The sequence below is a fragment of the Tauraco erythrolophus genome, chromosome 5 (genome assembly GCF_009769465.1).
Source record: "Tauraco erythrolophus isolate bTauEry1 chromosome 5, bTauEry1.pri, whole genome shotgun sequence".
Classification (NCBI taxonomy): domain Eukaryota; kingdom Metazoa; phylum Chordata; class Aves; order Musophagiformes; family Musophagidae; genus Tauraco; species Tauraco erythrolophus.
The window spans coordinates 34,223,139-34,241,813 of NC_141469.1; the positions used below are offsets into that span (position 1 = coordinate 34,223,139).

Here is an 18,675-nt window from a genome sequence, read left to right on the forward strand (position 1 = left end):
CAAAGACTGTTCTATACATAGGTGCCAGAACCCTACTGATTTTGCCGACAACTGAAAGATGCCAAAATCTGACTTTGAACTAAAATTCACCATGTGAAGTCATTTGGATCACAGGGACACAGATACCTGCAGAAAGGCAACAGAGTTGCTCTGGGCACCTGGTAGGCAGGCTTTTTGGGGAAAGATGAAGAGACTTTGGTGAGTCGTGGACTTGCAGCAAATGAGGTAGAGCCCGCTAATACCAGTTGTTTCAAGTTCCTGCAATTCAATATGAATCATCCAGTATCATTAGTATATACAGTTGAACAGAGATGACCAACCTCGAGCTACAAGAGCTAGATTTCCCTGTATGGAGGTACTCTAAGCAATATTTCATGATCCCCTGCCTTTATTGGATCATGCAGTGCACAGAACAGCTAACCAGCACTTACAGTGGGTTTATAATTCCCAGAACTGTCAGCAATTGCACATAAACTAAATAGTCTATGTATCCACATGGTAAATCACTGTATATTCTCTGTTCACCTGTCAGGAAGAGGTAATTGCAATGGCTTTTCAAAATTCTCATGTTTAGACTCAGATGCCTTCGGACATGACCAGTGAGTAGCCTGCAGACTGGCCAGCTGCTTCTGGCAACCAGGGCAGGCTTTGAGTAAATAACCTTTCCAGGGATGCCAAGACTGTCGTCAGACCACCTCTACACCTTTCATGTGACAGGCACACCTGAATTTTTGTTATGTCAGGAAACAGGACATGGGCACCCCGGAAAGGATGACCATAGATGAACTGTCTTGCTATAGGTAGCTGTAGTCAACTAACTGGTGAATTCACATAATTTCCCAAACTGGTGCCTTGGGCTCATAGCTATAAGGTTAATTATTGTGATATTTAAAGCTTACAGTTTGTATTTGTATATAAAGATAAAAGAATAAATTGAGTGTTGGGCATATAATTAAATCTATCATATTCATTGGTACATTGAACTACATTGTTTCACAAGAAATGCACAGTACAGATTGTACAACAGAGCATTTTTTAATGGAATTCTGTTTTCTCTCTGGCTTCTTTTTCTTTGAACAGTTTATGAAGAACCAGAAGACCCCAGTAACAGATCATTTTTTTCAGAAATTATCTCTTCAGTGTCAGATGTCAAATTCAGTCACAGTGGTAGATATATGCTGACAAGAGATTACCTCACTGTCAAGGTTTGGGATCTGAACATGGAAACAAAGCCCGTAGAAACGTACCAGGTAGGTATCTCCTATGTCTTGAAACGCAGCAATATAAAAGCATCTCACTATTCAAAACCTGAATGTTTTCTTAAACTTCTCATTGCTTGGTCTGAGAAGAAGGTAGCTAAGAGATCTGCTAATCAAGGTAGTTAAAATCCTTATAGTTGCATCCTTGTAGTTGGAAAAGGGCAATTTCAGCATTAGTAAGGAAATGTAAGGCCTGAGGTGTCAGGATGACATTCACTGTGGATTGGGCTCTTGAAAGAAATGATACTTCTAACATGGAAATAACCTCTTCACTTCAGCGTCTGTTTTCATATGATTATTAAATTTAAAAGAAATGAGGATTTGGAGGATTGCTTAGTAGTCTGCCCCTATAGGGACTGCTGAGAGTTCACACCTTTGTAATTTCAAAATTTTTTAAAAAATCTTTATCTCTGCATTTCTGCCTTGTGCCTAGTTCTAGAAGCGGTCAGTGTTAAACCGTAACATCACCACTGACGCATCAGTTTGCGAATGCCAGACAGACACATCTGGTTGCCTGAATCCATTGCGATATTATCCAGACAAAATGCCAGTGGCTCCAGCCAGCACTGAGTTTGTGCTCTGACATCTGTTCTGTTTGGCAATAGAGGGCTGAGCTTACATTTTCTGACTCTGCGTTGAAGAAGGAAAATACATCTGTGACACCGAAAGTGCTTGTTATGAAAATGCAATGAGAAATAACTGTTAAGCTACCTACAGAAGAGTATGCAAAGTAGGAAAAATGTCATTCATCTGGCTTCTACCACTTACGTAGAGACAGTCCTATGACAGTGCTGGAGCAATCCCTTGTTTTCTGTGTCTATATAATGGCAGGTGGGGGACAGTAGTTCACAGTAACTAGAATTGAGATTGGTTTTAAAATAACATGTAATGGGAGTTTGATGGCGTGACTTGTCAAAGTAACCGAAATTTTACATCAAGAATATTGGAGGTATTTATTAACTAGTGTTTAGTAGACAAAGTAGGCCTCAGTATTTTCCGATGCACCCATTACATTTTGGTCGATACCCTTCAGAGTGCCTCCAGTTAGTACTGGAAAGTCTGAGGCTGCGTACCTTTAAAACTACAGAATCGGTTTTGCTCTGAAAATGGCAGTACTGATAATGCTAAATGTGTTAGAAATGTTGATATGCTGTGAAAATGAAGTGGGAGGGTAAGGGTGAGACTGTGTTTTATATAACAGAATCATATCTCAGATTTTAGGAACTTAGGCAATGTATTGTTTTATGCTTATGCTAATGGAGTAGGCAACCTTGTCCCTGGAGTGGAATAACTGGTCAAGCAAACCTGTTTGTCTTGACTTTGACATCTGCTTTTATTTCATCAGGTAGGTAGCTGTGAAACAAGCTGGCCACCTTTAAATCAGTCTGACACCCAACAGTGGGGCCAATTAAAAAATTATATTTCTCCATGCTGGGATGGGAAAAATGAGTATAATGTTAAATTTTCAGTACTGATTATTGCAATCAGAAGCTTATTAAAAAAAAAAAGAGAGACCCAAACCAACAATAATCATGCAAACATAACAGTGTTCTTGCTGCCTTACTTTAATCTATGGATTGCCTTTCATTTTCAAACATTTATCGAGTGCCTTGTGAAGAATATACAGATGCATTGCTGAGCGTTGCAGCAGACTAAAGGACAATCTGGAACTCAGGGGCCTTAGGAGGCCAATAGCACAGGACTGCATAGGATTCACATGGTCCAACTGCTCTGGGCAACCTTTCATGTTTTTCATCTGCCAAGACTAGAGAATTCTGTTCTTAAGAAAAAGTGGTTTAAATTACTTTTTAAAATAATTTGTCTTAGATGTAGCTCTCTCACACATACATAAATCTCATATATAAACTCGTAAGTCTCTCAAAAAGTTTTTTGTGGTGGATCACCTGAAGGCAACAAATAAACTTAACATTTTCAATTATGTATCCACACAACTATGATGAAATGTATATCATTAAAAGATTAAAAGACATTCATTAAAAGATTGAATTTCTCATTTCATCCACTGCATGGTAGCCACTTAGATATTGTCTAGCTGAGAGACTTAGAGCTGAGTCTAGCTGAAGAGGGTCACAACAGGAGATTTCCCCACAGGGTTGTAAGAAAGAGCAAAGTCTATAACTGTAGTACTTCATTATTGGGTTACAGTTTTAGTGTCAGGAAAAAAAAAATTGAATTCCTCATGCAAGCTCTTTTCCTTAGCAATGCTGTGGCTAAAAGAATGCTATTCCATAGAGCAGCCTTGCTGAAACACCTTGTCTGCTGACAATGATTCAACATGATTTTCTCCTGTTTATGCTTGATGTCAAAGAGAAAAGGGCAGAGTATGGTGCACTGGACAGCACTAAAAGAGCAATACAGTGGAATGGTCAGTGCTTGAAAGTTGCAAGGCAGCCCTGCTTAATGGGATACTCTTCTGATGCTGCCAGGTGAATTACCCCAGCAGAACCATACCGGCAGCAACCAGAGGTGAACACATTCATAGCTGATAATAGCTTGATGCACTTTTGGCTAGATCTGTTGCATAGCAATTTGAACGAACGTGTCACCTACCAGTGCAATTCCTGATTGTGACCATTCAGTCCCAGTGAAATAGCTCCCTGTGTAGTCACGTTGCTGTGTTAGTCTGGAGCACAGAATTGCTAGACAATTGCATGGAAGTCTGACCTAAAACAGTGCAGTGAAGAAAAAGAGAAGGCTTTTTGTAATTAGTTAGGAATGAATTTGGTTGGGATTCAAGTCCTAGTCATATATGGTAAGAAAAATATGTACAGACAGGATAAATCGGATTTTACCCTCAATCAGTAGTGGCAGATGAACATGCAAGCAAGGTGAAAATTAAATGTTTCTTCCAGTTAGTTTCTCATAGGCATTCTGAGGGTCTGAATGTGGTCAAATGTGGTAAAGAGTCCACATGAAGAGCAAGCTGAACGTCCAAGGCAGTAGTGCAAATTTGCAGGCAGTCAGTCAACAAAAAGGAGCTGAGACCTTGAAGAGATCAGTAAGAAATCTGAGAGAGAAACTTCAAAATGCTTTTTGACAGAGTTGATAGAAAGGCACAGCTGCAAGCTGTGGAGTTGGACGCACTTTACAAAGGGTGTGTACATGACGATGGCCATGACAGATGGCTGCTGGAAATGGGAACAAGAGGAAGACCTAGGAATGGCAGTCAATGAGGCAAATGCGATCTGCTTCCTTCTCCTGCCTTACCCAACCTTTCTATTTCTTCCAAGTGTTGGGAGCTCACAAAGATGATAAAGGAAAGAACTCCGGTTCTGTAACAAATTACACTGCTAACACAAAAAGGCTTTAAGTAAAGAGAAAATGAAAGAATTACAGAGGGTGCAAGAAACTGCATCAGTACTAAAAGTATTCTGACCTATTACTCACTGCGAGGGTAAATGCATTTAATTGTGAAATGTTTTATCTGCATTTTATTTGCCTATTATTTGCTGTACAAGACATTATCTGTTGATGTACATCTGTTGATGTACAGCTCAGTGTTCACTCATCTATTATTGAAAATTGATCCATGACTAAAATTTATAATCCTTTATAACCTTACATGACATGCACAATACTGTAGAATTTGGCTATTGAAAACGAGTTACTTTAAAGAAAATATAGGTGAAAGGTTGTCGTCCCTCATGTGGTGTTGGTAGAAGTTACCTTGCTAGAAGAAATGTTTACACCCGCAGGCCTGATGAGGATGCTGAGCATCCATGATCAGGAACAGTCTCCCTGGACTTGCAAGAACCAGTACCTCCGTATGCCAGAGGTAAATTATGCCCCTTGGCTATTGGATTGGTATGCATGCTCTGAGAGGCCATCCACATGTCTATGTTTTACAGTTTCTACAACAGCTAGAAGAAAACATCAGGAGTGAAAATGCGTTAGTAAATTCATCTGGGCAGGGATTTTCTAGCTCGTTATTTCCTTGTGGAATGAAACCAATCATCCAGCAAGAAAACTAATCAAATTCAGCAAAGGGTTGAAACAGTTTGCATGAGATCTGCCTCTTTATAATAACCTTTGTTCAGCAGAGATGTGTGGCCCAGAGGAGAGGTCTTCTGCTGGTTAGTCCCACTTTTCAAGTATGTAAGTGAGAATTTACAATGTTGGTTTTAAGTCTCAGCCAACTAGGAGATATCCTTGGGCTAAATTAGTGCTCCAATTTGCAGCCTGTGCAACTGGAACCTTCTACTGTATTTGACTTCTGAAATACCTTCCCAAATATGTGTAATACCATACACTACAGTTCTTTTAATGGAGCCGAGTTCTTTCTGCCACAACAAGTGAAAGTCCACTTATTTTGGACTATGACATTTTTGTTACTATTTAAATTAGGTTTCTTGCACATTAATTAGCACATCTAGGGTGTCAGCTGGTGAAATGTCGTTGGGAATTAGGTTTGCACTGAGAAAATCACCCAAGCAGGAAACAAATATGTTGAAGAGGGGTGGTCTGCAGCCTGCTGAGGGAGGTATGCTTCATGCCTTCCTGCAGCAATAATTCTGTAGCACCTAGTTAATTGGGCTGTGGAAAAGTACAGATAGCTTCTTTAGAGTTTAAACACAGTATCTTCTGCAAAGCTACCAATCTGTGCAGCACATTTTCAAAGTGAACGTGGGAGATAAAGTGGAGAGTGGGGGGCTGGTTGTGGAGTTTTATATTTTGTTTTATTTCAAGAATAACAACAGTTATTTTCTTTGAAACAGGTCCATGATTACCTTAGGAGCAAGTTGTGTTCCCTCTATGAAAATGACTGCATCTTTGACAAGTTTGAATGTGCATGGAACGGATCAGACAGGTAATCCATCCTTATGTCCATCACTGTCTTCGTTTAGCAAAAGAGCTCCCATATGATGGGGAACAATCAGAAAGTAAAATGTTACATGTGGTTATTTTCCACATCAATTTACATTGTCACATACCAGTGTTCAGGTTGATAAAAGGTGTTTGGATGTTGATGCATTTGTGTCTCTGACCTCCTTAGACACGATGTATACCTTATTAATCTTGACTCATGCCTTAGGGGAAGAAGCCCTTCAAATTCTGTCTGTTTTCACCGAAATCATAAGTAGGCTGCAAGAGTTGGAAAGAATGCTACCAACTTGCACAGCCCCACCAACCCAGTAAGGAAGCTTGTGTGGTTCTGTATTTACATGAGCTGCCTCAGAAATCTAGTTCATTTACTGGAAACAGAGCAAGGAAAGGCAGTCACAGGCACCCACTGATTGTCTACAAACCGCTGCCACCCTCCCACTGACATAAACGACAGTTTCTTCTGATACGTACCCTCGTCAGAGCAGTTCCTTTCCCTGTGTGCTGAAGGAGAAGTCCTGGTTTTTATCTTGGACATAATATCTTGTTGAATATTTTCATGAGAAATAATGGCACAGGAAGTCAGAGAGTGCGAGTGAGGATGCAATGTGCTAATGCCATAATGTTAGCAAGTGGTGGCAGTACTTTGGGGAGTAGGAATATTGTGCAGGAAGAACTGAGCGGCTGAGAGGACTAGGATGATAAAAATGGATGAAATCCAGGAGTATAATGTCAGGTGAGGATTTTAGTTAAAAGAAAACATAAACCTTCATCTTATCAATTGGAAACAGCTCACAGGGATGTTCATGTGTGAGGTGACTGTGGAAGGGATTAGCAGTCTATGAAATGCATGTGAAAGAGAGCACAGGAGCCAATTTTGAATGGCACAGAGTAACTCATGGCTCAGCAAAGCTGGGAGCCAAGAGGCAAAGTTTGGCACTTGCTGAGAGCCTGGAACTGTGCCTTCAACTCACTTAGCTGCTCATTTGGAAAAGAGAAAAACGGTCCATCTCATTGTATTTGAAGCAGGCCTGCCCCCCTGGACTGGGCAGGGACTATGAAACAGAGTGTGGGGCAGCTGTGAAAAGGCAAATATGATCCTTGAGTGGGCAAGACTGGGGTATCCAGCAGAGAGAGGAGTAGTGGTGACATTATGTTAGGGTCTTATTCAAAGACCTTTGGACTGCAGTTACACATTTCTTGTCCCTCCTCTCCAAGGTGTATGAACTAATCGGGCAAACAGCTGCTCTAAAGAGAGGAGAGGGCAGGAGTTTTGGTTTTGATCAGCTTAGCAAAAGAGAAGCCAAGATTATACTTGCTCCTAGTAAGTATATCAAGGAGGTATACATAGAGAGGATAAGGATCTAGCTAATCTAAATGTGAATGATAATGACACAAGAGCAAATAGGTATTGAGTGACAGCAAGTAATTGTAGCGTGGAAATGATAGGTAGTTCGAACAGTGACAGTGTGGAGCAGTCTTCCCATCCTGAGTGGCAGAGATTTAAGAAGTCCAACTGTTTTGATGATGGTGCTCAGGAAATTTGTGAAAGCAGTTACATGAGACATTGGTTAAAATGGCAAGCATCTGAACTTGGAAGTGCAGAACAAGGTCTATTCCAGTGCTGTGTTCCACAAATGCAGATGAAGTGCAATGCCGTACAACGTGCAATGCCGTACACTGTGCAAGGGGCATCTTCTCTTTGGTCTGCTTCACTTTGCTCAATTCTTCTACCTGCCCCGTGGAGAGATTCTGTCTTTACTAAGAAATAAAACTTTTACCTTGTATCATTTATGCAAATGAAACTGTATACTTCCGTTATCTGTGTTGTCTGCATGCCAGGATCATGTGTTTTCTGACAAGGATTAATTCAGCATCGAGTATTCCTGAGTGATACAAGCTGCTGGCCATTTAACGGCATAGGTGGACAACACTGGGCAAAATTCTTCCCAGATTTCTATGACTGCAACTTAGGTACTAGCTGTTGTGGAAACGGCTTTGATATGATCAGAAAGTGGGAATGACACACAGAAGTTTCAGGGGAAGATCCACGTTTCGGGGCTTTTCTCTGAACCTCCCAAACCCATGCGTGAATGGATGTTTTAGCAGAGGGTTCCCTCAGTAGACTGGTTACTGCTTGAGTTTGGTCCTACTGGAAATACCAAAATAAAAGCCTTTCTTGGGAATGTGGACAATACTGATGCCTGCCTAAATCTGGCACAGAAGAACCACGCAATCAAATCATTCAGGTATTTTGAAACTTTGACAAAGATTCAGAGCTTTTCAGATCCTTTCAAACTGTTTTGCTTATCTTTGATGGGAATTGCCAGTGTGCTGTACAGGATGGACAGCCACGTGGTCTCAGGCTCAGAGTCTTTCTTCTGCATTCAAATGAAGTGCTGCTGTCCTCATTAGTGCAGTAAGACCACTCTCTGGATAGTTGCCTGGTAATAATAGAAATATTATTCAATATCAGGATTTAAAGTGAGTGTAATATTTTCGTTCCTACTTGACAGATCAGAAAAATCAATGCAGTGAGTAATTGTTAAGTGGGAACATCAGACTGTGAGGGCTTCATGTATTGTACTGCCCAGACACTGGGGCGTTGTTCGTCGTGCACGGTTACCAAATCTGTCAAAAAACACAATACACTGCTCTTGATTGTAAGAAACTGTTGAATAGAGAAGCTGGCAACATTTCACAAAAGATAAGGGTTCACTTTAATTTAGTTGTTTCTTTTTAAGAGTCAAATGTATCAGCACTGATGTTCATCTTTTGATGAAAATTCACTCTTCTGAGCTTCTTGCTTCTGTATATGACAAGTATTGTGTTGTTTTGCTACAAAGATTTTTTTTTTTTGATGGATCATAATTTAAATTATATTTGGATACCAATACCTCTTGAAGAACAGTTCATTTGAATATTAAGGTCACTTAATTTGATCCTTTTGCTGTGTATTTTTTTTTAAAAAGGACTGCTGCTAAGGGTAAGCAATGCCTATTAAAAATGGTAATCTTAAAAGATGCTGCAGTACTGTATTTATATTATTAATACGTATACAGAACAGTAATAACTGCAGTTCTAAACATGTTATTTTTCTCTTTTGCAGACTTTAAAGCTACATTGACAGTTTAAAGTGACAGGATTGTTCGGTTAAAAATGAAAGCATGTTTATTATTTAGGTGAAAATACTTTTCATTAATTTTTGTCATTACTAAGGAGTTAATCTAGGCTGTGATAGAACCTGATGGTGAGACTGTTTACAAAAAAAAATCAATGTACGTGAGCTCTGATTAGAACGTGATTGATGCTCAGTTACTCCAATGAACAGGAACTAATATGATCAGACAGACCCGATCTCATTTGCTGAAGGGCACATTAATCACTATGTACTTTGGCAACAGCAGTGGTCAGGGGAGGGAGTCAAGCAGGAGTCTTACAGTAATTCAACCAGATGAGCACATATTATCTGTAGTTGAGTATATTACACTAAAATCATGCCATCTTTATTGTATATACATCATTACATGACTATGTGGACTATGCGAGCCCTATTTATATGCCGGTTTAATTTAGTTCTTCCATTTGCTTCCAAAGTCAGATCTTTTAATAATGACCCACAGGACACTGTTTTCTTCTTGCTGTCAACCATACTCATTTTGTTATTTCAGTTTTACCTCAAAAATCAGCACCTATGGAGCTGTTTGTAAGTTACAGGAGAAGCCAGTAAAAGAAAAAATAGTGTAGTAATTCTGCATGGTAGGAAATGAATACCTTAATTACTATTCTTTTTATTTAAGTTCTCAAATGAATGGGTGTATGGGAACCCTTCCAGGGAGAATTCTGAATACCGTCATGAGAAGTGATATGCTGTAAGCAGATAAGTGAAGTCACATACAACTGTTCAGTCAGTCCTTTCCTGCTGAACTGCCATTCATCCCACTGAATATCTGTCAGCCTTCACTCTAATCAGGCGGAATTGGCAGGTCCCAGTGGATAAGATGTTAACAGTCTATTCCTGTCTGGCTGCACACTCCATGCTGGAGAGCTTGAAGACATCATTTTGTTCTTAAGGCCCAGCATGTCAAATATTAGCTTGGAAGGACTTGGAGATCCCCTGATCTTATTCTCAGTCTTATCCCAGCCAGGTGTACTGGAGTGCCACAGCCCTGAATCTGGTGTCTCAGGCTTTCCTATTGGCACAGTCCCCAGCAGGTTTAAAGATGTTCCTTCTCTGAGATGGGGAGTCAGTTGCTTCACACAGTGCAGAATAAAGGAAAATTCCTCAGTATGCCAGAAGGCACCCACTGTTTGCAACAGTTCTTCCTCCTTTCCATTTTTCATAACAAATCTCATTTTTCATTCCCTTAAAAATGTTTTTGAAGAGTTTTCCTGGAACCAATCCTTTCTTCTCATAAGGTCAGCTTGTCACAAAACCAGATCTGGTGGCCTTTGCTTGTTGGTCCCAGGAGACTGCAGATGTGCTGTTCTGCACTGGTGCACATACTAGTGAAATCTTGAAAATTTAGGGGCTCAAAATATAATTAGGGAGACAGTTTCAGGTCAAAGAAATGGTGCTTTTTCATGCTGGGTGCCTTGAGGGACTCCTTTGTGGAGATTTACATGTCTGGAGCCAAGCTCTGATGGAAGCTGCTCTGAGTCGCCTTCCCTCACACTTGCTCGGATTTGCTGTTGAGCCCCTCTTGCCGCAGGGAATGAAGTTCTGCTGCCGCATTAGCAGTGAGGGGCAGGTTAACAGGGCTAGTTTAGTTTTTCTATTGTCCTTAAGCCTGGCATGCACTGGTCCTTGAAGCCTGCCCAGCCTTAGTCCTGTCACACCATCCCATGGTTTCCATGAGCTCTTGAGCAACAGAGGAGGGGAAAACTGCCACAAGCTCGATTTTTCCAGGCAATAGAGATCTGCAGGTGAAGAAAAATTTCTGTGCGTCTAGGAAGACCAATCAGGGCCAGAGTTAGCCCAAAAATTATTATAACAGAGTCTTTAAAAAAAAAAAAAAACCAAAACAAAACCAAAAAGACAACAAAACCAAGACAAAACAACATGAAGCAAGTATGGTTTGGTTTTTAAGCAAGCCTTAATTCCAGCTGATGTCCCTAGAGTTTCAGGGCAAACCCTGACATCCTAGAAGGCAGCTGAATGGGGCAATTTTGATAAAAACTGTTGCATGCAAGGACGACCACAATACGGATGACGTTTAAGAGCTTGGCTTGCAATAAAGAAATCTGAACAAATTACAGGAGTAACAGATATGAGAATGACAGAGATACGCCAGTTCTTACTAAGTGACATATTTGATGGAATCTTAGTGTCTAAAAAATATCGTGGAAGATGTCACTGCAGTTTAGAACAAATTATGAAGTCCTATTCAGATGTACTTGAGGTTGGTGAAGTAGGGAATTTGTTGGCCTTCCAACAAAGGCAGAACTTTAGAGAAGGAAGCCACATACTGAAGTATTTCATTTAACAATGAGTCATTACCAAAACCAAAATATTGAAAGCCAGATGTTTAAAGGTATTAAGATACTTAAAGATGGCTGAAGCCATCAGTAGTTGTTACAGTGGTGCTACAGACCCTAAAACTCTGGCCCTAAATTACACGTCAGTGGTACAACTGCTGGTTGTCATGTTCAGCCCAAAGGAGAAGGCAAGGATGGGAGCCCAAAGCCCTTGAGGGCTGAGCACATTGTCTATGAGAGTGAGCAAGAGTAGAGGTAGTGGGAGATGGCAAAGAAAGATTGAGCAGTGGGACTTCCAAGAATAAAATGAAGAGATGAGAGGGAAAATAAGGAACAGAGAAAGGGAAGTGGCAGAGTGAAGCAAAAGAGGCAAGACAGAGCAAGGAACAGAGGATGAAGCTAGGGAGGACACTTCACTGGCAGGAGAGAGAAGCAAATACGGTGTTTTATAAAAACTGTAGAGTGGGGTAGAGGGAAATGGAAAAAGAGGAGAGAGGAGGAAGAGAGGAGGGGAAAGAAAAATCTAATTGGAAAGCATGGTAAAGACCAGAGTCAAGATTGTAGAGAAAGAAAGAGAAAAAGAAAACAGAATGGCAACTAGGGAGGGAGTAAGAAGAAAAGTCAATATAATAAAGGTAGGATTGGACTGCACTGGAGTTTCTCCTTCCCTTTTTACCTTCTGTAAGAATACATTTGCCCTTCTTGTAAAGAGAAAAAAAAGGAAAATGGATAATACTTAGGGCCATAGCAACTCTGTGTGAGAACTGAAGTTTGGCAGAATGCCTCAGTAATAAGCAAGAATGCCCCAGTGTCAGTGAAGGCTGGATGAATTAGTAGCATTTTGTGTTGCTCAAAACGTGCACATTTGAAGAATTGTCAGAAACCCTCAGACCTTGCTTGGAGCAGCTCTAAAAGCGAGAGCACAGAGTACTCCGTGTGCTCTGCGGAGCAACACCATGCGGAGAGGAAAACGTGTTCCCCTCGCGGGGCAGCGCAGGAGGGTCGGCGTGGAGCTGTGCGGATGCGTTTGAGGTCCTTCAGATACGAGCTGTTGCCTCTCCTTCCAGAGCACTGGCTAGGCTGCTGATGCATGAAATGTAGGCAGTGGCAGCCATGGCGCTACCATTGCGGTTTTTCCCTGCTTTTTTTTCCTTTTTAAAATGTTTTTGTTGTTGTTGTGGGGTTTTGTTTTGTTTTGTGTTTTATTCATGCTGCTTGTAGCTGTGGTGGCTTGACCTGGGTACAGTCAATCAGCAGCTTTGCTCCAGCCCGAGCTATCTGTACGCTGCTCCGCAGGGTGCACTGGGCTGTGTTCTGTGTCCTAAATACCCCTGTATGGCTGAGATGACAGTACCTCTGATCAGGAGTAGCACAACTTGAAAACCTACTTTCTGAATAAAATTGAAGGTGGTTAGGCAGAGCTTTTCTGGGCAGCTCCCTTACACACCTATTGAATTAATGTGGGGTGTTCTGGGTGAGGAGCTTTGTTTGATTTCTTGAACCAGCCTCACTTGTAAGGGTTTTGTGCAAACACTCATCAAAACACTGCTGGGCAGAGCAAAGAGTCTGGAAATATAAAACAGACTCTTCCTATACTCAGCTACAATTTTTATTCTTATATATACACACACAAAATTCTCCTTATCGCATACATTCCATTATTGTACATTATATTTTCCTGAACGAGAATAAATTGCAGGCTTACATCTAGTTCTCACTCTCTTTTATTGTTATTTTAAGCAGCAGGTAAGGTTATAATCCATCTGTGTTTGTGACCTTGAACAAGAATGGGCACTTTCTCATTTACATAATGCTATTTTTTACTGAGCCATTAAACTGCAGAAAAACAGGGCCAGCATGAAAAGTAGTCATCTACATATGTTAAAAAAAATAACTGCAGTAAATCCAACTGAAGAAAGCAGGCTTTTAAGGATATGCTAGAGTTCAAGAAATTAAAAAGCAAATGGACTGTAAAGGCAGTTTTACTGCAAGCAAAACCTCCCAAAATAAGATTCTTGACAAACACCTCTCTGTGCATTTGGTGCACTGGTACTCTGCTTGCGTGAAAACTGCTCCCCTGATGCTTCCTGCCTTCATCTGGAGGGATGCTCCTCGTTCCCCTGGGAACCACAGCTCCGCAGCCCATGGCACAGAGTGCCCCAGTGTTATGAACCTGTTTCAAAATTTTGCCTGGGGGGAAAAAACCCACAGTACTGTGCTGGGCTGTTGCATCACAAATTGTGTATGTTAGCGCTGAGATATGAAATAACCTCAGCTTTCTCATGTTGTGAATAACCATTACGGCAGGAGCTGTAATGACAAGACATGGTGATTTGAAAGGAGTGAAACATTAGATTTACTGCTGTTGATTCAGTTTCTGAAATGGGCACTAATCTTGATCAATAGGCTTTCTGCAGCTTCTGGGATACATTTTATCAAGCTGTCACACTGACTTTTTTTTTTTTTTTTTTTTTTTTTTTTTTAAAGCTTGTGATATTGTTAACTTGTGCCTTCCTAAGTGGGATTGTGCCAGGCCTTTGCAGGCGGGGAGGGTAAGGGAAACCTCACTGCAGACAACCCAAGGGCAGGTACTGCTTCTGCCTTCTCCCAAGCAGTGAAGCAGCTCCCTGCCATGGCTCCCTGCCAGGGCTGGCTGCAGCTGAACCCAGCAGCAGAGCAGCAGTAGTGCCAGGGGATGTGCTGCCTGCAGACCTCAGGGAAGCAGCCCCTGGTCAGGGTGAAGGCTGTGGGTGAGCTATTGCTGAGGGCTGTGCATGCTGCGTCTGTGCTACGCTTATCTGGTTTGCAATAGTTCCTTTTAGCGCTTCAGGAGCTGCAAAAGGCTCAGTGTGGAATCAGCTGTCATCGAACTCCAGTATGCCATCAGCAAACATGGAATCAGGATGGAGCTGGCAGTCCTGCTAGTGATTCACAGCACACAAATCCAGCTCGGCTGCTCTAGTTACCCTGCAGTGTCTCCGAAGCGAGCAGCGCAGCTGTCGGGCAGTAGCCGTAGTGCAAAAGCAGTTAGCTGCACAGCTCCCATTTGTGCTTTTTTCAGTACATTATTCATTTGTATTACAGTAGCTCCTAATGGCCCCAAATGAGATCAAGGCAACACTGGCTGGAGGCTGTGCATGTAGTGTAAGACAGCTCCTGAATCCGGGAGCATCTAATCTAATCAGCTAGGGAGTGTCTGTATGACAGAGTATAGTTTATGCCTTATTCTCCCACGGTGGCATGTGCCGTGGTCTCCTGGCCAGTACGCTGCTCGACATGGATTCCCCCGAAGTGGGAAACAACAGCAAAGTGCTAAAGCAGTGTAACTGTCACTTGAGATGGAGGTTAGATTATTATATGCGAGGCAAAGGAATATGCTCTCAATAGTTTCTGATTGCCTGTACAGCTTTTCCTGTGGAGACTTGACCATTCAGGGTGGATTCCCCTTCCAGAATGGAAATTCATAAAAACACCCTATTTGGGGCTGAGACAGGAGAGTAGAGTGTGACCCTGGCTTCAGATATGGAAAAAGTTCACAGGGGATGAGCTTTCAAACAAGGGTCTCAAATCCATGATTATGCTAATCCAATAACCTGAGGGCCGTGGATGAAATCCTGAATTCATTAAAGTTAGTGACAAAATATCCTCCCCTAGGGACTGGGGCAATGAAGCAACTGGAAATCCATTATTTCAAACTACAAGCTGATTAATGGGGTAATTTTTATACAGATTGAGGTATGTTTTCTGTCCCTTTCTCCCAGACCCAGAAATATATCCTGACTTGAAGCTTCATTCACACTTCATGCAAGAGATGACAGAATCCTGCTTATCGATGTCCTTACTTTTAAGAGGCATCGTAGATACAAATTTTAATGGTGTCTAGACTTGCAAGGTCTATGGCTTCAGAAGGGTAAAGGGTTTATTCTGGAAAGAATTTACTTGTGCAAACTCAGTGTGATTTTTCGGAACCTGTCAAAACACCTTTCTTCAAAATATTCATTGAAATATGTAATTTTGTACTAAATCTTACTATTGTATCAAAAGGTTTAAAATATTTGGAGATTTTTTTTTTTTGAAAGACTGTTTCTGCAATCATGGTAAATCTCAGCTGTCAGAAGAGGTAAGGCTCTGGAGGAAGAAAAAAGCCTGAAATATATGATCCTTAAATGCTGATAAAAAGCTGGAGCGTAATTAAAAATAACTTACTTGAACATATTTCTTTTCTTGTCTTGTGAAGTCAGTCTCATGATGTCAGGGTCCTGTCATTTGTGCATGCTTCAGGATGCGAGTTTTTGGGGTAACTGTAATTTTCATGGAATACTCTAATAGGGAAGGGGAAGACATTGGTAGAAGAAAACTATTCGCTCTGGGGAGTACTGGGAAAAATCCTGGTTTATATTCTTTCCCAGCTGAAACCAGAAGTCATCTTATCCTAAGGTTAAAGCTCGTCTGTCCTGATCCAGTCATGTTAGTAGACTTCCCACAAGCCACTGTTCAATTGTCTTTGTTTTCTCTCTCTCTCTCTCTCTCCTTCTCTCTACAGTGTGATAATGACAGGTGCATACAACAACTTTTTTCGAATGTTTGACCGAAATACCAAGCGGGATGTTACCTTGGAGGCATCCCGAGAGAGCAGTAAACCACGAGCTATCCTTAAGCCCCGGAGAGTCTGCGTCGGAGGCAAACGGAGGAAAGATGACATCAGTGTTGACAGTTTGGACTTTACTAAGAAGATCTTGCACACAGCGTGGCACCCAACTGAGAACATCATTGCTATAGCAGCGACAAACAATCTGTACATATTTCAGGATAAAGTGAACTCAGAAATGCACTAGATTTATCAATATCCCTCTATATTTACAAACCAGCCTCTTGAGAGTTGTAGAAGGATGCGATCTTCGCAAAAATTGTGGCTTCTGTGGTGGGATTTGTAGGTTGCATCCTTTCATCCCTCAGCCTGTATCATTATTGGTGACAAGCCAACTATTTTCCATCACTGCAACTGTATGAGTAAAAGGCACGACTGCAAATCCAGTACTGTGGTCTGTATCAGTTCCTTTAAACAAACAGGGGTATTTATTATCTTGGGAGTGTTCCTGAGGAGGGCTGAGACTCCTGAGCTCCTGGCAGTCCTTTCGAGGGTCTCAGCGGTTCACAGGACCATGCTGGTTTGGTTTGGTGCGCTGCCTGCTTTGCAGTCCACAGCATTTACCACATTGTTAGAGCTTTTTGCCTCAATCTCTTGATTATTTTGTTTTCAGTAACGTTTTCCTGTTTTTCAACTAAGCCAGGCCTGTTTGAGTGAACGGATAGCCACATCCCTTTAGAGCACGTGGCACATCGGAGGGGCCTTGTGACAATTATAACGGGAAGCAGAATCCCTGCTGGTGAGAACCTGCCCTGTCTCACCCATCCCATTCCCTTCCTTACAACACCCTCTTATTTACTTATTTATTTATTCACATTACTAACTTTGTGCTTCAACTTCCCGAGTGAGTAAGTGACAGACTGGTATAGTTACTCAGCCAGCTTATTTTAAAAAGTTCATTCTCCATAGATCTCTGCTCTGTTTAAAACAATAACTAGTATCTTCGTCACGTGGAGGACTATTAAAAAACTCGGTATTGCCACTCCAGAGGGCCTGGCTGGTCAGACACAGCCTGGCAGTTAACACACAAACCTGTCCTACTGTTTAGGGGCTGGAGTTCTGCAAACCTCGGCTAGAGGTGCTGTCCTGGAAGGCAATGATTGACTTCAGTGGGAACAAAGTTACATCACTGCTAGATGCTTCAGAAGGTCTCTCGTTTGTTTTCTGCAGCGTGGTCATATTAAGCCTGGCCTTTGGGGAACACAGGCAGTGCCGTGGGATCTGTAACGGCAGAAAGAACGCTAGTGGGAAATGCAGTGAATTTTAATGTTTTAACATGAGTCCGCTGCTGGGCGACAAAATTATTGCTGGAGAAATACGAAAAATCGAAAACTCCAAACCAAACAAAAGCTTCTTCCACATAAATACCTTTAGATCTATCTCTGTTTCCAAATGAATAGTGATGTAAATGGGAAATGAAAGTACATGCATTCGGCCTACCACACGCAGGAATTATACGGGACTGGTGCAGTGGGCAGGGAGTCCTCTTAATCCAGGAAAAGAAAGTTCTGCTGCATCCCTAATAGCTCTGGCTGCAAAATTAATATCTCAAAGGATTTCTCCTCGAACCTTGAATAAAAGAACATAACTCAGATGATCTGTTAATCTGCCCATATTAAAACTCCTCAGAAAAAAAATGTCTTATTTAAGCCTTTATGCACTGATTTCTTGGTAAGTGGAGAATGTACTGATGAAGGGATCTGCATGCTTTTATATTTTGGTTTGGGGAAAGGGTGAGTCAAATTCTGCTTACAAGAACTAAAAATAAAAAAGTCTACAGCTTTTATATGACATCCTGACACAACACATGAAATCTCTGTTTGAAGTTTTCTAGATCAATGCTGTATATTTTGTGTGTAGAAGCACAAACGCATGTGCATCAGTTTCCAGCCACACTAAACACATACGGTATGAAATGTGTAGGTTAATTTTAAAGGGAATGAGGAATGTTTGTTTATAAAATACTGTATGCTGTAGCAGGGGTGGACAGTATATGTACATATTTATTCTAATGAAATTTAACAAAATTGCTTTTCTTTTTTTTTTTCTTGTAAAAAGATTTAAGAATGTGGTAAATTGTATAGAAAACTTGTTAATGCCAAACTACTGCTTCAAGGGTGTCATACAATTTCTTTGATTTTTGGCCTCCTCCATTAACTTTTGCAGCTCAAAAAAAAAAAAAATCCTATAAGCTCATATTGGCATTTACAGCTAGAAGTACTTTAAAACATATATTTAGCTTTTAACATTCTCAAGTAAGATTCTATAGATAACTTATTATAAAGCAGATCTTAATACAACAATTTTTTGTTTTTAATTTGAAGTACCTTACTCTGTTACAGCTTTGGGTACCAAAAAGAACGTGTTAAAATTAAATAAAGAAATATATCTTTGGAGCTTTATAAAACTAATGAAATACCCAACCAAAATACCATTAAGTGATTATAG

The 18,675-nt window shown here is 41.0% G+C and overlaps 1 protein-coding gene across 4 annotated transcripts in view; it reads left to right on the top strand.

The window, feature by feature from the left end:
* PPP2R2C (protein phosphatase 2 regulatory subunit Bgamma) overlaps positions 1-16,414 on the top strand; it is a 203,526-nt gene extending 187,112 nt beyond the window's left edge. For all 4 annotated transcript variants that reach the window (XM_086611489.1, XM_009988145.2, XM_086611490.1 and 1 more), the window contains 3 exons: positions 1,081-1,250; positions 5,996-6,087; positions 16,123-16,414. In XM_086611489.1, coding sequence (XP_086467615.1) covers positions 1,081-1,250; positions 5,996-6,087; positions 16,123-16,414 — 554 coding nt within the window. The remainder of the gene's footprint in view (positions 1-1,080; positions 1,251-5,995; positions 6,088-16,122) is intronic.
* Positions 16,415-18,675: the final 2,261 nt, after the last annotated feature.